The sequence below is a fragment of the Tinamus guttatus genome, unplaced genomic scaffold (genome assembly GCF_059628265.1).
Source record: "Tinamus guttatus ecotype Peru unplaced genomic scaffold, ASM5962826v1 Tinamus_guttatus_pri_ptg000104l, whole genome shotgun sequence".
Lineage (NCBI taxonomy): Eukaryota > Metazoa > Chordata > Aves > Tinamiformes > Tinamidae > Tinamus > Tinamus guttatus.
In genome coordinates, this window is record NW_028288638.1 from 643263 (window position 1) to 670593 (window position 27331).

General features: G+C 35.9%; 1 protein-coding gene across 1 annotated transcript in view; it reads right to left on the reverse strand.

The window, feature by feature from the left end:
• The window catches only part of LOC104565350 (contactin-associated protein-like 2), a 971843-nt gene that overhangs the window by 527236 nt on the left and 417276 nt on the right, over window positions 1-27331 (reverse strand). Inside the window, exon 4 of the mRNA XM_088520855.1 lies at window positions 27160-27307. Coding sequence (XP_088376981.1) covers window positions 27160-27307 — 148 coding nt within the window. The remainder of the gene's footprint in view (window positions 1-27159; window positions 27308-27331) is intronic.

Below are 27331 nucleotides of genomic sequence, written 5' to 3' on the forward strand. Positions count from 1 at the left end.
AAGGCCGTTAAGTGACTGTCCTTTAGGAGGCCGTTAAGGGTCTGTGCCACACACCCTTCCCACTCCACTTCGCCTCTGGGCTGAAGTGGCCAAGGATTGGGGTAACGAACCTTACAGATTATTTTTACGTAAAACAAACAAAAGTAATAATTACAACAGTTTAGAAGAAAAGAAAGAGGTCATTTCCAACTCGTCCCCCACCCCAAATGACATATTTTTCCTGGATCACACAAAGGCAGGTGGCTGCCTCACGCTGTACGCTGCCTGACATAGATCGCTCAAGGCTGCTTCAGTCGCTGTGTTCAATTAATTCTGAACGCCCGGGCAGTAAAGCCCTGTATCACTGCACAACATAATGTGAGTGATAGTGATAAGATTCAGCACAGTTCAAGATAAAAAATGTTTCAGCTGCTGCATCAAAATGCATGCTGAGGGGTTGAAGAAATACCAGTTACATCTTTGGCTAAATAAGGGAGCCGCATTAAGTTAGGGAAGGAAATGGCAGTTTCGGTTATTCAGTTTGAAATGTTGAGAAGGCTTGACATATTGTAAAAATGTATCTCCAAGAAGGAGGAGGAAAAAAAAAAGTCTTCAAAATCTATTAGTTTTTATTTCTATACATGCCTATAGGCTGCATGTGTCTATGTATAGTGCTTCTTGTAGATAAGAGCATTTTACTTTTGTTAATCAGTTAACAAAAACTGCCAAATAATATAAGTGATTTGAAAGAATTCTTTCTTGTTCTTAAGTCTTCAAATTACACCAGATTTTCTTTTTCTCCACACAAAGGAAATACCGAAGTATCAATAGTAATTACCCCTAACTTCCTGAGTGATGCATTTGCTTCTTCACAATTCCACTAACTCTATTCATTTGATGTTTTCACTACGCACAATAATCATATTCACACAAAGGATGAAATTCAGTAACCTTTATTTAGGGTCTGCCCTGTCCTGTTTAATAAGCAAAAGGACAATAATATTCACAAGTGCTTCAATTGGGTTCACTTGGAGATGTGTATTTATGAGTACGCAACTCACTCCAGCTCCTGAGATGTGGCTATTAAAACACAACACAACAAATGCTACCCATGAATAGAAGAGAGGCTATAGGCTAGACCTGTTCAAAACCAGAAACTTCTACTGCAAAGAATTTCCAAGTTCTTTACTGTAAAAATACTGTCCCCTTCTGCTGGCATAAGGCCACTGGACAAAAAGAAAATAACTTGGCTTAAGGAGCCATGCAATGGACCTCATGGTAGAAGAATCTTTTTTTACCCTTCATCTAGTTGCTGTTCTTTAGAGTAAATCAAATAAGTAGAGCATGTAGCAGACAAGTTTCTCTTGGTTTACTGCACTGAAATACATGCTGATTCAGTATGCAACAGGGCAGCCGTGTATATAGCATGCTCAAAAACTTTGAATTTGGTTTATGAAGGAAAATACTTCCTTTGGTGTTTAACAAGTGATATTCATGCCTATATACACTATAAAGAGAACAGACTTTACTTTCTTAAGTGGAAAACGTTGTTATAATGATATTTCCGCCCATTCTCTCTTACTACTCTTACTACTACTCTCTTAATGCCACATCCCACATTAAGGTAACCAGCACAGCAGCATGTGCTCTTTCTGCCTGGGTATAAGCACTCTAAAATATCTTTTAATAAGAAATATAAATCTTTAATAAGAAATATAAAGATTGGTAAACTACATTTAAAATGATATTGTCAGAATATTTTAAAATATGAGACTCAAGTAGTTGAAAACCACAGAAGGCGTTATTATACCTGACAATTCATGTTATACATACTGTTCAGCACATACATACAAGAGCTGGCATTGTTCCTCCTGTCCACCAAGGAATTTTTCTCTATTGAAAGCATCACTGAAGCAGCAGAAAAACATTTAATTGTTTTGAAGAAGTTTCAGACATTGTTTCTTGACATTTAGCTTTCTTAAGATATTCTATCAGAAACTACTTTTATATCAATTTTAGCAATTTTATACCAATGAGAGATTTCCATGTGTTTGATAAAGACAAATACTACAAATACTACCTTATTATAAGCATAATAAATTCTGAAATAGTTATTAAGGAGTCAATATTTAGCTACTTACATAAATGTGTCTTTGATATTTGGAAACACTAAGCACAGTCTACTCTGTCAGGAGTCAATGGGATGAAAAATAAGCCATTTTTATGCAAAATACTTCAAATTGTAATCCATTTACAATCCAAATCCATTTTGCATAATGAATATATAACAATTCTTGACAAAAAAGGCATCTTCTGGAGTGAAGGGACATCTTGCATATTCAAAAAAAAAAAAAAAAAAAAAAAAAACACGCACACCCCTCCCACTAGCTCCAGTAGCTCCAGTGCTTTTTTCCACAGGACTTGCAATATCTTGGTCTTGAATAATATTGCCCATCAGTTTGATGTCTTGAATAATATTGCCCATTTGACTGAAGTATATGATAGCTTAATAAAATGTTACAAATTCTCTGTATAATCCATTAAGTCTGAGGCTTTGTCCAAAAGAGAGCACTCTTTTTAACTTCTGCAGAGACATAGGAATTATTTTTGCTCGTTTATTTCTACTTATATTTTATGAACCTGATTTTGGGGGGAGGGAGATTTTTGTAAAAAAAACGCTAACTGAAAAATTAAAACCGACAAGGCAATATTGTACAAGACAGAAATGCAGGAAATACTTAATTGGATAGTAAATGAAGATAAGATTCCACTTATACATAATTACGAGTAAGCTGAAACATCTCTTTACTGAAAGAAAAAGTACTGAAAGTAGAGGAAAAAATATTGTTTTCCTTAAAGAGAAGGCTACTTGATCCCACGGCTAATCTTTACAGGAACACAGACCACATCTTCCATTTAACTTTTGTTTTCAAGTCAAAAAGTAAATGAACAACAGGAAGTGGTATACACTGCTTTCGTGTCCATGGTGTCGATGCTCGTTTGTGCAATGCTGCCTTACATATCAGTGCATCTTTGCATAAGTGTCTTTATATCTAGGTAAACCTCTCATTATTCAGCTCTGCAACTATTTCTTTATGGAAGAAGCTCAAAATAAGTGGGATTATGAAAATAAGTGTAATTGTGCATGCTGCCACTCAACGTATTTTGATACAAGAATTTTTCTTCCAGATCAGTTTTATTCTATGGGCCGTTTTGTCTCACTTTGTATTAGATTTTGATAATTTACTACTGGTCTAATTCATGGGGGGAAGAAACTAAACATTGCCTAAGTATTTTAATAAGAAAACAATTTACATGTGTTAGAAATCATGAGTGGTACCACCAACCTCATCCAGTCTTCCTCATCTGTTGGAAAACTAATGACATTTATCTCAACATCTTCTCTAGGAAGGAAAAACTGTGATTTATATTTCAGAAAGTCATTTTTGTCTGTCCAGGAAAGCTGAATGCCTGCATTTGGTTACTAATAATGTTTCACTTTTGAGGAAAAACCAACAACAACAGCAACAACAAAAACACTATTTATTTAGTAGAACAAACTAGGATTCACAGTATTTCTAGCTGAATTATCAACAGCCCAAAATCCAGTTCTGTGGTTGACAGCTATAACTAGGATGAAGCAATATTTATTTACAGAAAGACAGAAGGAGAAAGAAGGATGGAGACAAAGATACAGACAAGGACACACTCCACTAAATAACAGCATGGCAGCAAAGGTATTTTGGGAGTAAAGTTCTGTAACAATGACTAACTAGTAATCGTTCCATGATGCCAAAATCTAGGTATTTTATATGCATCATAAAGCCTGCTTATTATTTAAAATGACAGATAAAAGTTGACATTTGTTTCATGTTCAGGATTTAATATAACATAATCTCTGAATTACAATCACTACTTATACTTTTACTAATGGAAGTGTTGGTGGAACATTTAGAACTTGTTCCCTTTTTCAGGGTGAATAATGCAAAATTTAAAATGAATTCATAGATTCTAATAATATGATGATAATATAATTATGTGATATACACGTGATATACACGCGATAGAATAATATGAGATACTCAGTCTTGGTAATGGTTCATGACTAGTCTAAAACAGAGTTTAAATATGCCTAAATCCATGCAAAAAGCTATGCTTGTTAGTCTGTAGGATGCTATCTGAATTTTACAAGATGCTTCGGACAGTGAGGAAAGCAAAAATCTGCATAGATACAAACTCAACGCTGCTCACACAGCATGCACTACTAATACCAATTACTTCAGGAATTTACAATTGACTGTGTTTGCAGCTGAACTTTAGGTGTCACATCAGAGGGAACTGAATCCTAGTTCTTTCTGCTCAACCTGACAGATACCAGTGTATTGCTGGGGCAGCTGCGAGGAGCAAACTTGCTTCAAAAATACATTCACAGTTTCTAGCTATCTGTCAACTTTTCCTTCTCTGAAGAAAGTAGGAAAAAGCCACAATAATGCAATACACAGATCTGTAAAAGCTCTTCTGTAGCTTGTGAACTTTATGTTACAACAGAATACTTTGTCCACTAACTGATGGGCTAAGCGGAAAAACATTTGTTACTTATGAAGCAGAATTACACGACCTGAAATTCCCAGTTTCTATCGGCTTTCAACCCTTAATCTGTTCTACAGAAAACTGCTTTGTCTTCCTCATTGAATTTTCTAATTATGCTGTTTAAATGTATTGTTTAAGTGTTCTTTTTAAAAGATTTATTTTCATTAGTGTGGGTCCTTCTGGTTCCTCCAGGACTACCTTATTTGAAGTCCTCAGGACTGTGTGTTTTCTTGCAGAATACCTTGATCCCTTGGGTCACTGCCATGCAGGCAGAAGAGTAATTAAAGCCAAGGCAAGATCAAATGGACTGTGAACTCTTTTCATTCAAAGGTGTTTAAACTGTTTCAGATGGCCCTGCCAACACTAAAGAATTATTACTAGAAAATCCCATCACTATCAAAGTCATTTCAGCTGTAGAAGTGTATCAGCATTGCTTTGAATTTTAGGGTAGATTGCTCTGTAATAACAGTATTTTCAAGAATACGTGCTCATACGCTATATTAGCATCAATGTTTGCAATGGAAGATTTTATTTGTTTATTGCAAAATGTCCTTCAGCTTAAATGACAATTCTTTGTTTCCTCAGATCCTTTGGGCTAACGTTTATTCAGTCTTCTGTGCTTTTACAGAGCAGCTCTGCACTTTTAAACAGGTGAAATAAACTGTTCAACAACAATGATATTAAAAAGTGACCTTTAGAGAGAGATGATAAATACAGCACCTCATTGACAAAGGGGAGCACTGTCAAGCTTATTTATCCTTTCTTCTACATGTTCTGTATGCAACTGACTCAGCAACAGATTAATACTTGACTCATACTGTAAGAGCTGTAAGATAAACTACATTTTAAATTAAAGTTTGCATTTTCCCAGTTTCTCATTAACCTCAAAGTAGGAAAATAGATACCCCTCTTGCTTCCTCTAGATGTGCCACTTGTCTTCAGTGCATGATGTACAGGACAGTTTGTTAGTCTGTTTTTTTGCTCAAGGCATGTGTCAAAATGTGGTGTCTAGCTTTTCAGTTAATATTTTAATACTAATTTTGCATTGCCTAAGGTAGTAATGCCACAAATATTGTTCACATACATGAACACTGAGCCTGAGCACTGAATCTCACTGAGCCTCCATGGGTACTCCTCACATCCTTCATGTGCACAAAGGATAACAGGCTCAAGCCTATTTATTTATTTATTTTTCAACTTGAAGCAGTAAAACATACAAAGCAACAAAAAGTAAACTCCCAACTTAAGAGACACCTACTATTTGCCTTGAAATACATAGAAACTTACTGGTCTACAAAGCCCAGATCATCTCTGAAAAGTGAATGCCAAAAAACATTTTGGCTAATTGCCTAATTAATCACACAGCTCTCACTCCAGTGAATTTAAGACAGCAGTTTGATCCCTGCTACAGGGCTCTCATTCCTCTGGGATGTTTTCTCAAGAAAACTGGATGTAATAATATTAAAACTGGTCAAATATGCTGCAAATAAATCTTCTATAATCTTTAGTGCAATTCATGGAGCAGTTACAGATCACTGAGGCTAAGTGGGATTTTGTTTGTTTGCTTTTTCCTCTTTTTTTCTTCTCTGTCTATCAGTATAATAGGCCCTCTTGCCCTTTACATTATATTGTTATTTGTATTTTGTACTTCACACAGAAAGAACTATGTAATTAGGAAGACTGGAAGTGGGCTGTGGAGTATAGCTGTTTAATACCATTAGGTTACCTTTTAATTAATGTGGTATTCTTTCCCATCTAATTAATTTTTTTTTTTTTTTTTTTTTTTTTTACCGCACAGATAAGTCAGATAAGTCAGAGAAATCATTACAAAGAAATAAGGAAGAAGTTTGGAGGGTGGCTTAAAAATATTTATCATTAGAAGTTGTGTGAGATGCACATAGATGTTTTACTCTCTCATCATCTCCTACCCCTACTCAATCTTGTCAGGCTTTTGTCTGTGTCAGTAGGATGCAGTTTACTTTCAGTAAATGAACTGTATTGCTGCTGGTGAGCTGTTTCGATTCATCTCTTCATTGCTATCCTGCCCCACCTTCTCTCTCTTCTCCTGCTTCTTTTTCATTTTCAAACCAAGACTATCTGTTTCCACAGGGTTAGGTTTCTCAGCTAAGTGCTTTGAAGTTCATAATGTGTCTTAAAGTTCATACATGACTCTTGTGAAGTCATACAAAAAGATCACTTCAAAAGGACCAGAGGATTATATGTGTGTGTTCACAACCAACCATGATGAAGTCAGTCCTTTACCATACGCAGAAGACTGTACAAATACGTACCAAAAAAACATCGCAGTTGCCAAACCAAGCTCTTCTACCTCAAATATTGCCAGGCTGGTGGTGGTGGAAAGTAAGTAAAGAATCCCACTCGTCAGCCCTGCTCACAACTTCAAGGACTAATCTGGCAGGAAGCTTCTCCAGAAACATGTGACATTACCCAAGCATAAATTACTACTGGAAATGATGCAAAGAAGCAGAATTAGTCTTGTGCTTACTAAAAAATTTGAAAAACATATCTGATCAGATAATCTCCTTTGCATTTTTAAATATTAAAATATCCTATTAAATTGAAATAAACCTACTCTTACTATTTTTGAACACCGAAAGCAAATATTTAGCTAGCCTTTGATTCTTCTTGGAAGCTGTTCTGTATTTTACCATTGCCAATCCTGGACTTTTAGCAATACTCAGGAGGTCCTATGTGAACTGAATTATGTCCACGAAATCTTTAAAACCAAGAACAGATTTCAAAATTGCTAATAATGCTGCTACGTTTAAAATAGCTTTTCTGTGCTTCAGTCCTATTCCCCACTAATCAAGTCTAGTCTTGTCATTTTTCTATTCAAAAATCTGGTCCTATTTTTGTCTTTAAAACCCAGACTAGACTTAAATAGCGCAAAAATAAAAATGAATAAAACACAATGAACAAAATCTGCAAGAGCTGTTTATACAATTTAGAATAATTCTTTGGAATCACTAAAGCATTTCACATAACAAATTATATACTGCACTGATGATGGGACATGGTGCATCAGTACATCCTGACTTATTGCAAACTTAATTCCTTTACAATGTTTAATGATGTTCCTTTTATTCTCAGCCTGTCACTCAAAGGTGGTTTTCTCTCCATCTTAATCAGATTCTATTTCATGCACAAAGAAGATTCTTATCTCTGCACTGGCATGTTTAATTTTTAGGATATCATAATACTAAAAGGCTTAGAATATGTCCTAAAGTGTAATTCTGTGATTGCAATGAGCCTTTTTAGCTTAGATGGAAAGTACAAACTCTGAACAGGACTAATTATATGTTATTTTACTAATTGTTACAGAATTTATGTTATTAAATGTCTAATTTGTCAGTGGACAAAATAAAGCAGACAGCCACTGGTACCACAGTCTTGTTACATTTTGCATGATTTCTCCTGATAAGTCTGATTGTAGGAAAAAAAAAAAAAAAAAAAAAAAAAAAAGGAACTAAGATAACCTTAACAGGGTTTTCTTTTAGGGAAAAAAAAAAAAAAACAAAAAAAAACACTATTTTTGTTCACTCCTGTCTGATAGGAGAGCCACGGCTTCAAAAAGCTAAATGACAATTAAAATTGTTTTAAATAACAATTTTGCAGTATAATAATGTAGCATAAATTCCTTTCACAGTTTTAAGTCAAAACGAGTGAAGATAGAAAATAAGCAGAGCAAGAAGCAGCCTCCATCCCTCAGCCAAACTTAAAATATTAGCCAAAATGCAGTAGTTAGTTGGTACTTCAGGTACCATGCAAACAAGGGAAAAAAGATCATTAAACACCCAACTTTGCTATCACATTTTAAGGAAAAAAAATTACATGTAGGGGTCTTTTCTTTTGAAAATTTACTATGTTAATATGTGAGTTTTGTAAAATCAAATCTAGCTCATCTTCTACCTTATGATCTCATTATAGAAACAGAAGTGAAAATTATGAGCTTCATTGAAACAGCACATTTGCTATCCTCACAGGTAGCATGTAGCTTATTATGGAAAAATATTTTAAATGTAATACCAGTACAAATAGTAGAAAAAAAAATGCATTCATCTAAACTGTTCTAATTAGCAACGGTATGGGAAAGACTTATTGCTTATTCAGGTCTGAAGGGCAGATTTTTTTGTAGTACTGCAGCTCCTGGCGACTTCAAAATGGCCGTTAGAAGGGTTTTCAAAATTATGAAGGCATAGAGATGCCTTCATAATAAGCTTACCTATAAGTTTGACAAATTACTCATCTCTACAACTCTATGTACTTTTGTAGGTACAGTATTCAGTACTCTGATATAAATAATTACTTCCCAAACTGTAAAGAGTTTCTTTGTATAAAATTATTACTGCTAGCCAAGAACAATGCAAACAACAAGTCCTATAAGCAATGAAACTTCTGCACCCTCAGATAACTACACCCTGCCTCAAATTCCAAGGGAAAACCATCTGTTTCATCATCTGATGTGCATATCATAGGCAGGGGCTCACCATGCATATAAAGAGGCTTAGAAAAAACACGGAACTTAGAGAAATTATCCTATGCATGTATTATCCTTTTTTTTTTTTTCTTAATCCTTAGAAAGTTAAAGAGCTATGACTGGTACAGGTCCATAAATTTTGCTGTCTACATGAGAGGGGCAGCTGGCTGTCACCAAGTTACTGAGTATTTCTTTATTTTATTTCTGCAAGACCCACTGTGTAATATACAGTGAGAAGGTGATTTGACAAACTCCCCTAATTCAGTGCTTATGAAAGTCAAAAAACTGCATTTAAGGATTTCTTCCATAAAAGTCCAGATAATTAGGTCTCCATGAGGACTTTTTGGAAACAAATATACAAAGACCAGAGGCTCTGCAACGATTTTTCGGAACTCCTGTAGCCTGCAACAGCAATGAGATTTTGCTGAACAATTTTAACAAGAATATTGAATTATGCACATCTATTCAATTTTATTATTTCTCCTTAAAAATACATCTTAATGGCATTACATCTTGGATCTGGTTTGTGGCCTAGCCTGATATGTGACAGATTAATATAGATTAACAAAATATAACATATTTTGCAATGTTTATACATAAAATAAGCAACCTTTCTCGAAAATAATTCTGACCCACCATGCCATGACTGAAAACCACAACGTTCATTATTAGGAGAGGCTACCTGGGTGGATTTTAGCCAGCAGGAAGTGAAAGCTTCCTTCTTTTACAACATGACCAGCTTCAGTGTCATGCTGCACCTAATCCTTCTGCAAAAACTTCGTGAACCATCAGCTCTAGCAAGATTATTTCCTTTCTGATGGCTGAAGAAAACACAATTCTGAAGAGAAATTAGACAGAGGGAAACAACCCTTGTTGGAATTAGACTTGGCCCGAGTAATAACAGCCACAACCGCAGAATAAGCACAAGAAAATGAACACCTACATTAGGGCCCATTCTAATATTTTTCTCCCAGCAACAGAGCAGAATTCTTCTTACCAAGAGCGGAACACCATCTGAACAGCCATCATGATTTTTATTAGTATTTACTTTACTTGGTTGCTTTACAGCATGGTTATTGACAGTCTACTTAGGGCTCTGATCTATCACACATCATACTCCATTATGAACCATGGTAAAAATTTTAAGTAGTTCATACCACATTATCTCAAGGACTGATTACATATTCTTACTTGAGTGTCAAACTGTTATACCCTAGGGGGATAATTTACATCCAAAAAAGAGGAACTGGAAAAGAGGAATAACATGTATTGGCATAAATGCTTGAACAGGGTAGTATCCATTCTCAGTTTTCTCTGCAGCAATATATACATATATAAATGAATGCTATATCTGTTTACCTTGGTATAGCAGGAAACAGTATCTCTAACGACTGCAAGGAATCAAAAAAATGTGTGCACTTAAGTCTACTCTGCCTTAGGAAGATACATGCACCCAGACCTAAGCTGGTAGTCAAGAAAGCAGGCTGTAGAAGAGAGGTCTTCATCTCTCAAATACCTTTTTATGTAGATACATGGTAAAATCATAATCAGCTTCTGCATGCTGTTCTCTCCTGGGGTGCATCATGTGCCCAGAAGGGAAAACATGTCTGGAAATTCAATACTGCTATTGACAATTTCTTTTCTTTAATTCCTCCTTTTTTGGGGGATGTGGAGAGGGAAGGTCAGGGTGACAAGTATGAGACCTCAGCAAAGATCTGTGACAGCTATAGGACTTCTCACTTATACACATAAGCAATGAAAATTCTCACTGCAAATAGATTTCAAGATTACAATCTAAGTATGGAAAGAAATGCATCCCGTAACATGCTTGCATGAAAAAGCACTTTACATTGCTCTGTTTCTAAGTTTAATCTGTTTATCTACGTAATTTGGGCCACACTCAAACACAAACAAAACCCATATGCCCAGAAAAATAACTACCACCAGCACTAGGCTGCTAGACTTAAATCATGTAATTTATGTATTTTTGTTTGAATATATTCATCCGGAACAACACCTGCTGGGTGAATCTGTAGCTTATAAATTATGTCTATACCATTATTGTTCAAAATCTTATTATTTTCTTGCTCTTGAGCCACCAGAGAGCATACTGATAGTCACTCAGACTCCAATTGATATTACCTAGGGTCTGAGAATATGAATCATTTTTATAGCTTCATGATTTATTATATATGCAACTTTTCGTTGGCAAAGCTAGTACCTGAGTTCTATCGCTAATATTTTGTATCAGAAACATTTGACTCTATGTTTACAAATTGAGCATCAGAATAGTTTTCCCTGCCTCTTTTCCAAATTTTTATGGCCACACATCCTTTGATAGTCCATAATATAAACACCTTTGGAATTGTAAACAAAAGCAAGGTGCAGGATACTAAAATGCATCAAAAGCTGTACTGCCTAAATATGAGAGGCAGAATGAGACTTGCTCTCTTGTATGGCCTTTCCTTGGGAAATGCTTTCATCACATGCAGTCTCTCACTCTTTGACAATAGATTTAAGCTGTTCAGCCGCTCTCCCATCAGCTTAGCCACAAACCTCAAAATGACCACAGTGTCTTCCGACATTAGCTGTCACCTTCATTTTTTTTCTGGGTATCAGTTCTGCTTATATGTTTTCCTACATTCAATGTTTCATTTTCTTGGTTCTGCCCATAACATCTGTGGGCAGCTTCCACATGACTACAATGATGTTTCAGTAAGAAAGTACTTTGAGAGAGTGGATTTTGCTATTATCAATAGATATACAATAAATCTCAAATAAGAATCTGATATGACTAGTACTTAGCTGCTGGAAAAGGAAAAAAAGCTTTTGTATAAATAGTCATTTTGATTTCTGATTACATATTGGACACAGTCCAAGGATAATGTTAGTCTAACAACAAAGGTAAACACTAAGGTATCTCATGCCTCTTGAACTGCAAAATACTTTTTGGGGGATTATTTTTATTTATCAGTTCTTCTGGTGGATCACGACAAATGGTAATTCAGTGATTTTTGATTAGGTAATGTACTGGAATTACATTAGCAGAGATTTTAGAAAGCAAATCTCTGGTTATTGTGAGAATTCTCTTGGGCTTTGGCATTTCATCCATTGCAACCAAAAGGAATATTTCTAAATGCTTCATTTTCACTATGTGCTGTACAAAAAGATACCAGAGCTTACTGAAAGCTTTTTCAACCTTGTAAAAAATTTAAAATGTTTTGATTTTTTTTTTAATTCAACTTTTTGTGCATGGTGAATCACAAAGTATGATGAAGATGGTATTCTCCTACTATTCTTCTATGATACAAGGAGACTAGAAACTTAACTTCAATAGGATCTACCCTTTACAATCCTCTCAGTAATGAGCAGATGTGCATGGAGCCTGGGAGGTGTGGCATTTTCACTACAGATGCTTGAAAGTTGTCAGAATTTCATAGAAAATAATTTTGGGACAAGGCAATTCTAATGCAAATGCGTGCTCTAATTATAGAATCATTATGGTTGGGAAAGACCTTCAAAATCATCAAGTCCAACAGTAAACCTGTCACCACCCTACCTGCTAAACCATGTCCCTAAGCGTCTCATCTACACAGGGATGGCAACTCCACCACTTCCCTGGGCAGCCCATCCCAGTGTTTCACCACTCTTTCTGTGTAGACATTCTTCCTATTATCTAACCCGAACCTCCCAGCGCAATTTCAGGCCATTTCTTCTTGTCCTATCAGCAGTTATTTTGACAAGAAATGCAACAACATTGTGCAAGAGCTTTTTTTTTTTTTGCAATGTAATACGAATCTATGGGTAAGTCCTGTTTTAAACACACATGTTATCACATATGCATTTCTATTTCAAACAAGAATACTGCTTATTTTGCACTAACAAAATACGCCCAGAAATTATTAACTCTTGAATTATCTAACCAAAAACCATGTGATATGGTCTTCAAATGAATATTTTTTCATAACTGTTTCAGGCAAATAACGTTGAGGGCTAGTGCTGCTGATTGATCTGACCAGAGAGTTACATCCACTATAATTAGCACCTTGCTGCCTCATTAGAAAATGACTCATAGCTTTCCAAAATTCAAATATTTTGAAAAAATCTTAGAAAGAGTAGAAAACAAGCTTCATAAAACAAAAAGGACATTTTCTTATAGTCCTTATACTAAAAAAGAAATTCTGCAGAACAAAAACATTTTTGTAAAATGAAGTCTCAGAGACTTAAGAGAATCGGGATGCTTCTGTGCATAATTATTCCAGTAGAGAGATGAATTAATTTATATACATGTTTACATAGCACGGGAACAGTAAAAAAGTACTAGAGAGTAACCATGGATGTGATTTAATAAGCTATTTTGTTAATGAAACATGCAAGATACTACTTAGGATTTTCCAGACAATCTAGTTCTTAAATGTCTAAATGGTGCTGTTCTGAACATACTTAGGTATTTTAACACTCTTTCTAGTTACCTACCTATATCTTCAATACTTAAGTATCTTTCAAAAAGGTGGTCTGTTTTAACCAAAAAAAAATGCACTAAAAAGTGGAAAAGATAAAAAGGTAGCACAGTAAAACACACAGGGCAATTCTATCTCGGGTTGACAGGAATGTATTACAGATAAAGTGCTGAAGGGAGTGGTGGAGAAATAAATGTTTAATTATCAATACAGGCAAACTGCAGTGTAAAAGGACCCAAGACTCTCTACTTATCCAATACATGACTGACTTTGTGCCAAGAATGCCTCTTGTGAAAGAAAAATTCATTATGAATTCTGGTCTCTGCCTTTATGTAAGGTAAATTAATGAGAATTTTGTCTTACTAAGAAATGCAGAACAAGTCTCCTCATTAACATCTAATTCATAGCTCTTGAATAGAAAAATAAAAGAACATGAAGAATATGATTAGATACACAAAGAAGGAAAACAGAGGAGAGTGCAAGTTCCTTCAAATTTAACCCACTGTGTCATAAATTGCAGATCAACCAAAAAGAAAATCAACTGATCTGATTACCTGATAAACAGTAGGAGACAGAGAGAAAAACAGAACCTCAAATACAAGATATGTCTTGACATTTTTGAAATATTTTATTTTAGGATTTCTGTGATGCTGTATGAATCGCACCTTCTTAGTGACACAATACTTAAACTTGATCTGCTTCTTATTCCTGTTTTCATAAAGGAAAGTCTTTGGAGTCCAAGACTTTTATCCCTTAGTCTTTGCAAAAGGCAAACAAGAACTGTATATATATACACATATATATGCAAAAGCTCAAATACTTAAGCTCTATTTCCACCTATAAAGTGGGAATTATTTGAATGTTTTGTACTTTGTTCATGTGGAATGGTAACCTTGCAGGATCTAACCTGGTCCCTTGGTCCTCTATAGAACAAACTGATCATACTGAAGAACACCTACACCTGGTAGGTACTGTTGATGAATAATCATTTTTGCTCCCCTGAGGGAGAGACAAGCACAATAATTAATAGATGCTACTCTAACATCTGTGTGGCTACCACCTTTAATGAAGCGAATCTCAAGATTGGCTCATCTCCCTGGCACACAGGCAAAGGATCAAAACTCACATGATCCCTACCTTCAAAAATACTCTGCAGAAAGTTGGAAAGTAGGCAGCAGGAAAGCAGGCAAATGCAGACCTCTCCAGATACAAGAGTCTCGCCATGTCCAAGTCAAGTGCAGGAAGGCACCAGCCTGGAGTTCCTGTTCCTGACCCTCTTACTTTTTTGTCTTCCATATCCTCTCCTCTGCTTAGCTGGAAACAAGATTCAAAGTGGGTGCTAGAAATGAGGGGCTCTGCCCAAGTGGCAATGTGCCCATTCTATGCAGTTTAAACCTGGGGCTGCCAGACATATTGAGCAGAAAAGTGCAATTGCTTCCAACTGAAGGTGAGCAAATCTCATGATGACCCGTTAATGCTCTTCTGAAAAACAAGCATTTTGTTTCATATAGCCTGAGATACAAACACTTGCTCTAAAACTCTTACAAATTTTTAACTTATGTACAATAAGACTAAAAAACTATTAGCTATCTCATTCTTCTGTTTATTTTACAAATTACAGCTCCCAACATTTGCACAGATTGCATATGCCATGCACTAATTTGGAATATGTTTTAAATTATGGCAATATTATTGTAAGTTTTAAGCTTTCAGGCACTAAACAGAAAATATATATATACATATATTTCTCCAAATACGCCCCTATGGACTAACTTTTATTAGCAAAATATCAGCTTGATGTGAAACTACTACTGCAATGACTCTGAATAAAGCATCAATTTCTTTACTTTTATTTTAGGATCATAGGATTTTGGGCTAAGTTTTTTTTTAGATGTTGTTGATGTGTCGCAAAGACAAAAGAAGTTACAAAAATGAATCACTCCTTTTAAAGGAAGCAATATATAATCCTATAAAGTCCTGCATGTCCTAAACATTCTCCAAACCACTGAGCTTGTTCACCTGAGTGGCTACAACTTTTTTTTATTGTGAAGCTCAATGTGGCAAAGAAGTAGAGTTGTCACAAAGATGTTTTTCTCCACCCACCCTTTACTCATCATTGTCCAAAAATGAAAGATTTGCAATGTTTCTGAACATATAAAAATGCATAATTTTATTGAATTTTTGCATATTACATTGCATCTGAACATATAAAAAGGCATAATTCAGATCAATAATTCAAAACCCTTCAATTTTAATGATTTTTTTCTTATAAAATTTAATTTATTGCAGCAGTAAGGTGGTTATATATAGCTTATGAAGCAAAATGTGAACAAAGCTGATTTACCCTAAAAATACTGAAAATGCTGGAAAATGCCTATACTTTAAATTTTCTAAAGCAACAGAAGTCCAGATCAGTTTGTTCCCCAAAAATTATTCATAAAAGTATGAAAAATCTTAATGACAAAAAGACTGAAATACAACTAAGCAGAAAACTAGCAAAGGCTAACGAACCAGAGACTGAATTAATATCACATCTGACAAAGAAGAGGTGTTGGAGACTGAAAATCAATTAATTCCAAGTGTTACATTTGAAACTAGGCCTTTCCTAGCAACGGACAAGACACAGAGTCTGTCTGCCATGACAAGACAATGATATCACTCTTAGGACCTAAGATTTAGTTGATGTCAAAGGAAAAAGGAATATAAAGGAGCAAACTTTCTTGCAAATTGCATTTTCATTTCCCCTGCCTCCAGCTTCTTCAGTATCCCTAGAACATCCTTCAACACCGCTGCTGTCATCACCCTCCTCCACCAAGAGGTATTGGGTGTATGGCTATAGAGAGGCAGAAAAAAAGTTTGGGCAGCACCAAGAATGGGAGTCTCCCATTAGCTGTGGAGCACTCTCCCCTCTCAAATCATTTACTTCCTTCTCCAGCTTGTTTCTCTTCTCACCAGCTCCTTTATTTGTTTTACCCTTCACTACAGGGGATCCGTCATCTGGAAGTGACCATATAATTTGAAAGAAATATGAAGCTCACCTAGGAGCATCAAGAAGCATCTCCAACAAGACAGTGCTGGTGTAGACATGCTGGCTCAACAAAGCAGCGATGGGATGAACCGTACGCACATGCAGTTCACCTGCTTACCTCAGAAAGTCACTTAGGTGGCAACCATTTTTACTTTACTTGGATATTCTGCTTCAAACATGTCCTCTGCTTTATTTTGATACTTCATTGTAATATTATATTACTTTACTATTCTATTATTATTATTCTCTAGAAGTTCTCTAGAAAAAGAAATAGCAGTCTTCTGATACAGAACTGCTCCTTAGTGGTTGGCTTTTCATATAGGGTGTGAATAGAAATTCCAATGCCTTTTGCCTGAAAGTCAATGAAATTAACAACCAGATAATGCTGACTACACATTTGGAGTAGCACTGGAGTTCAGAGAACTGAGTGAAGAAAAGGTGCAATGCATGGAAGCTGGCAGCAATAGACTGGTACAGTTCGAAACAGCCAAGATAGAAGAAACTGAATGAAAAAAATATGTTCCATACCAACATTTTTAAACAGCTGAAAAATGTGAGATCCACTGTTGAGGAAAACAGCTTAAAAAAAAAAAACTACATAAAAGTATCCTCAAAATCAAAATTTTGCTGCAACACGTTTTTAAATCAGAATTTGCTAATTCTATTGATAGCTTTAAGTCAGAGAAGAATAAAGAAAGGACAAAGAAGAGCTGTATTAAATTATGGTTTATAAACTGTGTGACAACTAGTTAAAGAAGTGATTAGTTTGGACAAATAAAAGATGAAATTTTTCAGATATATTGTTTCTGTTCATTTTAAAACTACTATCAGCCTAAATATAATCAACTTTTAAAAGCGCAGATGTAAAATGACAGGAAGGAAAAAAAAGGAAGGAATTATTAGACATTAGGAAATGTCCAATGATCGGCTTTTCTCACTTAGCTGGGAAAGAAACTTTTTTGAAATATCAAAAATTGTCAGGGAAGGAAAAAAAAAAAATGCTTTTCAACCTATTGTAATATTCTTCCAGAGAGATAGTCTGCCAAGGTTCAATATGACTTGAATCAGTCACAATGTTTTCCTTTCAGCTCACATTGGGTGTTCTATTAAAAACATAGAGACTTGTACCCCCAAATGCAAGAATAATACACACTTTATCCATCTACTAACATAAATAAAATTTAAAAGTACATGGAAGAGGTAGTTCAAAATCTCTCTTGGGTAAGACAACCTGGAGGTATGCGCTAATCTAGCTTGATCAAGTTTCTCTCTATAGCTAGATGTAATAAAAGAATTAGGTTTATTCACAACCAGTATTTAATATCTGCATTATGACAGAAGATCAATTGCTCAAATCCCCATACTGTATCTGTGAGAAATATAGTGCTATAGAGAGGTATTTCATTGTGTCTGAAGCTGTCCTAAGACACAGCTATCACCCTTAGTTCAAACTTTAAGCAGAATAGCACAAAATTAAAGGTTTTCATGAGAATTTTCAAATAACTCGGAGAAGCATTCAATTTGAACCCTCACACCACATCACTTGCAGCACTACATATTTGATTTTTCTGCTGGGAATAAAACAGCCTTGTAATATACTTATGCATGTGGAAAAATTAGTCTGGTCAATACCACATGAAAGACCCTCTCAGAGGAGAAAATACAAAGATGCATTGCATAAAAACAGGTTAACAGAATATAACAGATAGCAGAAAATCTGTGGTGGAAAGACCACAGGAGATTTTATTGCAAGCTTGCAATAAGCTTCTTTCCCCCCCTCCCCCCCCCCTTTTTTTTTCCAGTGGTACCTCCCAATCTGAGAATAAATTAGTGAGAAACAAGCACTGTTTCTACTCCGCTTTACATATTGGGTGACTTCTGCCCAGCTGAAGTTATAGAGATGTACCCATTGCCTGGGCAATTATTCTAAAAATCCACACTCAATAGTTAACTACCGCTCGTGAAGCGTTACATTGCCACTAACAACCTCCTCTACCCCCTCCAAAGCCATTGCAAGTAAACCTACCCATTATGGGCATCCTGGGCTAGGCACTGACCATGGTGAAAGACAGGCTTGCAAGGCTGACCCTCCTTCCCTAACATTTCAAAAAATTATATCTCAGATATTTTAGATGTCTTTACTATCAAGTATCTGTATTTGAACAAGTCCAAGAAGGTCAATGAGGACTTCTGGGTATTTCCAGATCCCAGCAAAAGGGCTGAGTATGTGAGCAGCTCAGCTGAAACCAATAGAACATTCTTCCCCAGGTGAACACACTTTGGCTTTTCTCTCAAATGGCCAGGTGTTTCTTATCTGGCACATAAAGAAGACTGCGTGTTGTCACTGTCAGCTAAGTTTCAGAGAATAAACTTGAATGTTGTCCTTGTTTTTGCTACTCTGCTCACTAACAACCAGAGAGAGGTGGAGCAGAATCAGGAAATGTCTCACATTTAAAAAAAGAGGAGAGAAGTCATAAGAGAGACTCACATGGAAAAGAACTGTAGATGAAAGGCAGAGAAAAAATAGGTTGGCAACAGCAATGTTTCAATAAGAAGCTGCTGAAAGACACTGTTTCAGAGCTTACTTCTGACTCTCCTAATGTAGTAGTCAATAAAAGGGCAGTAGTGAAGATGTTTGCTAAAACTCTTGCTTCTGTTTAACAGCCTCCTAATGTGAAACGTCGATAAACCAAATGAATTTAAGTCACAACTCATGAGCAAAGCAAGAGCATTTGGCTGAATTTATGACTGTAAATCCCTGGCACCTGTTTCCTCTTCACGGTATTACAGCCCTTCTCTTACCCATACGTGTTTATTGAAAGTTTGCTTCTCTGGTGTTTTATTGCCACTTAACAAATATATATATATATATATATTTCTAATCCAAAGTTTCAAGAAATCAAAAGAAATTTACCTCATGACTTTGGTAGACCTAGTTACAGAAGTGTATTTGGGGGTGTACAAATTACTACATGGTTGCCTTCAAACAGCATCACTAAGATGACATATAGACCTGCTATATCAAACTTTAGCTGCTGCTAACCAAATCATTATTTATGTAAGGTGATTATTGTCCCTGTAAGGATTTTTCAATGGCTGTGGCTTTTGAAAACTCATTTCTCTGGTGATTCAATTTACTTAAAGCCAAGAGGATGATTAAATATATATGGTCTACAGGAATGAAGATATTTTTCACATGTCTATTTCCATTTTTACTAAAATCACACATACCATAAACAATAGAGGGTAGCCTATGGGTTCTAGTCATCTGCCATGTATAAAAAAAATCTTAAGAATGTCAGACTGCTGTTTTAGAAGTCATTTACTTTTGCATGTACCTCAGTCTGCACCAAGGACAAAGCAGTATTCATTTATCAGTGGATCTATGCAAGGAGCAATCTGTGAAGTTATGTAAAGATCCAGGTAGAGTTGTACTCAGAAGTAATTATAATAAAATAACCACTTGAACTATATTCAAGAGAAGAAAATGTTCACTATTCCACTGCTCTGCTATGCAGTTCAGGGCAAGAGAAGAGGAAATGCAGCAGCAGCAGGAAGCCTAAAAGTGTTTCTCAGTCTTGTCCGACTAGAGTATTGCAGCTTCATCAAACACAGATTTTTACCAAATTTTGAAAATTTGGCCCTACTTCCCCTATCACTTGCAAATTAACAACTTCTGGTGACAGTGGGCGCTATGAGAACTGCCAGCCTAGGTAAACACCGGCAAGACCCTCCGGGTGCTGCATCTCCTTGACTTTTTGTTGCCCTCAGGACAAGCTCAGTAGATGGGACCCAGCAGCTGTCCCCGCAAGCCTGCAGCCAGCTCCCACATCACCCTGACCAAATGGGAAAACCTGAGTGCTCTCCACTTCCTTGAGAATTTTGAGAAAAATTGCTGACATCCCAACCTAAACTTTCACAGCTACTTTCATAAAGATGAGACTCCAGCTTTAAAATACAAGCCGGTGCCAGTGCTCACTTCATTACTGGGATACATTGTATACAACTCGTCAGGCAGTTTTTTTTTTTTTTTTACAAAAGCATTATTATGAGGAGTTAACTATGTTTTTTTCCCTTCAGCTATGTCGAGTCCTTAACATATGCAGCTTCATATCATGGAAGACTAACATTACCTTTGGCAGAGCGGAAACAAGAGTTTACTCGTGACAAGACACCATATGCCATTTTGCTTAAAAGGAAAACACAAAATGCATCGTCTTCAGCTAAACTTTAGGGAAAAGCAAATAAAAAAAGAGAACAGAATAAAATGAACCGAGTCTGGAAATAACTGAATCCTTAATGCATATTTTATTCCAGACATGCAGGAAAACAAATATCGGTAAGGCCCTCCAGGCTCAAAAGCAATTGCACAGAACCAAAACCCACAGTTTGAAATCTGCCAAAGTTTTTTGCTTCATGAAACCAAAAATCCACCTGATTTCTCAACTGAGCAAGTCACCATGGGCAAATGGATCAATCACCACTTAAAGAAATGCAAGAAAGAAATGCTGGGCAAAGCCATCAGGAGCGTTCGTTCGAGCTTAAAGGCTGAGCTGTCATGATTAGGCAGGGGCTCTTCACTTGTGTTTACCTGAAACCTGCACTTCTTACTGTGTGAAGAAATATACTCTGACTTCATTTCACTTGTACAATTCCCCAGATGTTTAACAATCTAAGAATACTTTTTAAGCCTCCATCTTCACATTAACTGTAGAGCACAGACCACCACTGAATGTTCTTTCTTTGGTGCACATGTGCTCCACAACAGAACAGCCAAACCTGCCTAAAATAAATATTACACAAAGCACAGTAGATTTGGGGGTAACATGGTGTTTATTTAGCTGGGACAAGGTTTTTTTCATTCAAAAAAAAAAATCATAAAAGAGCTTTTTCAAACAAGCCACCTACATACATCCTTCTAAAGGACATATTGAATGTTTAAAAAAATGTTCAAGTGTAATTGGAAAGTGAGTGTACAATTGAACAGGGCTGTTGGCACGTATTTATAGAAAATATACTTGTTTTCCTCTAACTTTGATTATACATTCACTGCCATCTAACAAATGGGCCTGTAAAGAATGCACATTGCTGTCACAGTTCTCAAGCTTGTGATGCCTGAAAGTATCTACCACTAACCTCTTTGTAAGCGGAAAATAATGGACTTCTCCATTCACTGCTGGTTTCAAAATGCTGGTGTGTATGGTGGGGGAAATTTGTATTGAATTAGACTAAGTAAAAGATTAAAAAATTAAAAACCTTTTGTTGGGTTGTAAGCTCTAACTTAAAAAAATGGAATATTTTCTTTCCACTTATTACACTACGTAAATAAAGAAGATATTTTTAACACACACTCATTTTATGCCAATATTTTCTGAAAAAAATCCATCTTGAAAAAAAAGAATATAAAATTAGTAAGACATTTTGAAGTATTTTCCTGTAACAAAGAAGTTTTTGTCTGAGAATGCATGGAGAGAAAAAAAAAAAGCATCAATCTTCATGATCTTTGAGGAAAAAAGTCCATACCAAAAAGCAAAAATGTATATTAACAGTGCATAAGCTTTTGTAGAGAGAGTGCCTATTCAAACACATCACTAAAAGTCTGCAAACAAAAAGTTCAACAGTTCATTTCCCTCGCTCTCCACACGCTAGATGCGAGTATTCAGCCATGCACCTTTAATGTCAGAGAGAGAGAGAGAATATCAAGCTATGCTTGCAGCTGCTGAGTTGTGAAGGTGATGACTAAAATCACAGACCTAAATAGGTATAGATCTGCCAAGTATAAAAATGCCGAAATTTCAGGGAAAAGAAAAAAGAAAGAAACAAACAAGGGGCATGGGTAAGCGAACTCCCAGCTGTCCCATCCACTCTCCCAAGAAAAGCTATGGAGTTCAGAGGGGCCTATTGTTTCTGTTTCATCATATTATTTTTTCCTCAAACTAAAATCCCTGAATATTCACAGGAGCATTACTTAAAATTCTAACCAAATTGCTAGAAATGTGTGAAAATTAATTCTCAAAATATATGCTTCAAAACAGTTCTTCCTTTCTGCCCTGAATGTTTTTATCAGAGTTCCACCATTGGATGGTTAGAAAAATCTAATCATTGGATGGTTAGAAAAATCAGTGACACATTCATTAGGAGCAAAAAATATCATGGGAGGGGGCCGGGAACCAATTAGATGGATTTTGGACCATATCAGTACCCTTGCCACTTAGATAAACTTTTACACAGGGAGCAACACCAGAAATATATAGGCATACATGAATACATAGACAACTTGTAGGTTCTCTATGAGCTCTAGGAACAACAGATGATTCTGGGCAGGACCGAGACATAAAATCCCCTGGTTGCCTCTTGGCAGAGCGAGAGTGAGACAGATAGGCTGTTGGCATCAATGGCATGAAACGGAGCCAAGGAGAATTCAAAGAAGGACCACAGCAAAATTCCTAGAGGTGAGCAGAGCTGCGTGTGCAGTTGGCTCAAGCCATGGTTGCCCTTGGGAACTGAAGTCTCTGCAGTCAGGCAAAATTAACCAAGTTGACAACTACCCAGAAGATCTGTTCAGCCCACAGTTTTTAACACCTCAGCACGTCATAAACAGTTCTAGCAAAAATTCATTTCAAATCCTAATGGCTAACACCTTAACAGCATCTCCGGGCCTTATTTTTGTTCTTGTAAATGATTACATGAACAAAGTTTTGTTCGGTCTAATAACTGGAGATTAAGTGCTCACTGTGCAAACATTCTTGATTTCACATAACCCTAAGGACTGTGGCTGCTATTTTCCTTTTCCTTCTCTGGCTAAAAAAAGGTATTAGTCATCAATCAGAAAACTGACACAGTTTGACATAGGTAGCAAGATACAAATACTATAGCTAATAACTGAAATGAATACTTTTGCAAACACTGCTCCGATGACATTTGTTCAGTTCTGCTGTTTTATACATATTAGAAAATGGTCAAAGAACAGAGGAAAAAAAACATCAGATTGCAACTACTAGTGGAGCATTAATCATTTTTTTTTTCTGCAAGATGTGTTGCTAGGTATTTCCCTTATGTATACTGAGCATATGGACAACTTTTGAAGCATTTCCAGGTGTTTTTTTATTTTTTTCAAATATATCTTACAATTAAGAAAAGAATCATCTGGAATTTGAAAATTCTTACCATAAGATGTACAAAAGGAAAGATGGATCAGAAAGATCCACACATCCAATTTAGACACGGAAAATCTATAGTGTGACCATATCAAAAAAGCTAACAAATAAAGATTGTATTTCCATCCATAATGTGGGACTTCAGCACCCAGAAATCCTTCTACTATTATCTTGGTGAGAACAACCAAAGATCATGCAATAGTAAGGCAATTGCCATTTTGTAGACATTCATCTGCCACAGGATGGAGATTAAGGGAACTATTCATATGGCAATGATCCTACAGAAGCTTATTACAATCTTCATGAATCCGTAGCGAACTGCACTATATTATAGTTGTCGTAGCTTCCAGATGCCATGACATTACTGCCTGTCTCAGAAATTCATAAATGTGGACATGATGGAAGATATATGTCACATGCCTTTGCTCTCTGTCTCTTAAAGAGTATGAATAAAAATCTACCATCACTTTTGCCTTAACTGACTCAGTGGATATCTTGCCTTTAGTTATATTGCTTTCTCCTCCATGACTTGTTTTTTGATAAATTATGTCACTTCTAAGTGTAAAGACCCTTTTCTCATTACAGAGGACTAAATAGCTCTTTTTAAAGTGAATGTTAAAACTTCCATTGACTATGAAATAAATGGTTTGTATTACATAATAACCTATTTGCTACTGCTTTCCAAGCTTATATCTTTTGGCATGCAACTCCTCCATTAATATAGCCATTACACAAGTAATTTATTTTTCCTTTTCTCCCTCAAATAAGACATATTCAGTTTTGCCCTACGGAGAATGAAAGTCTTTTCTGAAAGTAATGTCACTGTTATTCACAGCTAACAATACAAAGCTAATTCTGAATCTAGTTCCACAATGAGCCCCTATTCTTTCCAAGTGCTTTCTAAGAGCTTTTCTTATAGAGGTTGACCTTACATGTTTCATCTACACAACAGACAAAGAAGCCATCTCATCCCACTTCTCAAACTTAAAGGAAAGCAAAAAAAAAATGGAAGGAGAAGATTTGATAATGTTGTTAACTTCTTCAGGGGGCACATGCCAGATTCAACCTCTTGCTGGAAATCACACCTGTTTTTGATTTGGTTGGCTGGGGAGGGAAAATGTGGTTTTTGTGTCTGGGGCAAAAATATGTCTATCTCACAAGCATATCCCAAAAACACAGGAACTGGAGACTATGGCAATCACAGCATTTTTGACTAAGAAGTCGTCTGACATAAGGAACCATTTTTCTCAGTACTGTAAGACTGATTAATGTACAAGGAAAAATGAGTTTTCATAGCCTCGAAATATACGTTTTTACAGTTATTCCTGTTTGCACTGTAAGATGTCAAGTTTCTGTATCCTGAAAATGCTTTTTCAAAAATAAAAGTATAAATTCAATATGCATCTACAAACCTTCAAAAAGGTACAACTGCAATATATTGAGCAGCCTTGTTATCTGGGTAATGTTGCGAGTTCAGGGCAAATTTGACTAGAAGGCTATTTTTTCAAATCAGCCTTTCAAAATCACTCATTATCCCAGCGGTCACTTCCTTCAGTGACAGAAGGTTTTATCTGCAAATTACATTGCTTAACTTTCGGGCAGTGCTTGTATTTATATGCTAATGTATACATTTGTGTTCAGGCTAAAAGGTTTGCCTGTGCCAGAGGACACAGGTAGATGGAACAAAGCAGTGCCCTACACCTCACTTCAAATGATGGAGCCTGGCTCCAGACACCAGGGCATTTCAAGACAAGGTGGAATATTAATAATAATATTATTATTACTTTAATAAAATAAAATAGTTGAAATTACCTCTACCACAAGCAGCCCATCCTTTCTCTTTCACCAATACTAAAATTTGGCTGCCTCAGATCCTTTGTTGAAGACATGTTTCATCAGTATTTTTAAAGGACTGTTTCCTTGAGAGATGCTTTTTCTTCACCACAAGTATGCAGTCTGTCAACCAAGCAACTTTTCATCAAATGACCAAAATCATTTTGTCAAACTGGTTTACTTTTTCTCATTTTCACTTTAAGCCTTTAAAACCATCTTGTCATGTACCTACAATATTTTGTCTACCTATTTCATAAAAAAAAAATACTGCCTTCAGCTATAAATATTTCAGAAAAGATGATGATTTTTATTGTTAGATTCTGCTATTTAAAGGCATTTTTCTGTAAAAGAGTCATATTTCACAAAAAAATAGATGTTGGTTTCTTTTATCAAACTGTACAAAGCAAGTAGGTATACTTAAAAGTAAATGTTTTTCATGCTGCTGCAAAATTAACTGTGCTGCAGTGCTTAGATAGTTAAAACAGCACAATAAAACATTTTAGCATTCCAATGGTAAATGTATATTGATTAAGATACTGTGCACTGAATAGTCATAGTGATTTAAAAAACTTCATAAGCTCAGTTTCTTTTTCACTGTTAGAATAGCCAAGTGTTCTTAAGATAATAAATATCCTGTAAATAGTAGAAACGATCTTGAAATGCTAAAGAATAACATGCCAAAGTATGTAGGCTTTGTGGTATCTATCAAAATTAAAACCGCAACTGGCATTTTTCTTTTGGCTAGTTCTGAGGGCAAAGGGCATCCACATTCCTTGAGTCATTCAGCAGAGTTAACAGATGAGATCTGCAGGACATTTGGTCCTACTTTTATTGCAGCTCCTGCCCTGCTCAGAATAAAAACAGAGAAATGTCAAATATGGCCTTCTAGCATAGATACCTCTAAATGATGATATTGCATAAAAATATATTCAGAAATAGGTTGGCAGATATCTATTTTTCTGCAGGTTTGTAGACTTTATTTAAGTACTGGCAGGATCAAATTGAAGGAAGGACACTTGCTACTCTTGCTTTTCTTAAAACATTATCAATTCTGCCCTACCTTGAGTTGCATTTGTACCACTGCTTATCTGGATTTCAAAAGAAACTCTAAATTCATATTCATATTGTAAAGGCAAACCTCTGAAAAACGTGTTTACATACTTAGACAATCTGAGCTGCCTTGATAGCATTCTTATTTATTTGCTTTAATTTTATCTTTAATTCCAGGCAATGAATTATATCTTGTTTCCCAGTTGTTCCCCTCAAGACCCAACATGACACTTCCCTAAACACTATCTTTCCCTGAACTAGCCTCTTCAGGCAAACATGATAATAGTCAAAGTCTTCTACAAAAGCAACCACGAAGATCAAAAAGAATAACTTCAAAGCAGCAGCGTTGTGGATTCCAGTGTTGCCTCTCCCACAGAAGAGCTAACGAGCAACTTGGAGCTAGGGCTACAATAAATATTTCATGAAGCCCTGGGCAATATAATTAGCAAGCATGGAACATTTTAATCTATTTAAGCAAAAAGCACTTGAATTTTAGCTTAATCTGAGATGTAAAAATAGCTTTATTTAGAAATAAAAAAGAGGGATTATCATGGAAAAACTTACAGTAAGCACAGCCGTAGACCTCAATTCTCAGCCCAATTTGGCCCTCTCCATTCCAGTCCAAAGGAACTATGCGCACATAGCGAGCAATAACTGGGTGTTGCAAATCATGCCGGACCACACTATCAGAATTCGTATTTCCAGGAAATGCCTAAGAGAGAGAAAAATAAAATGG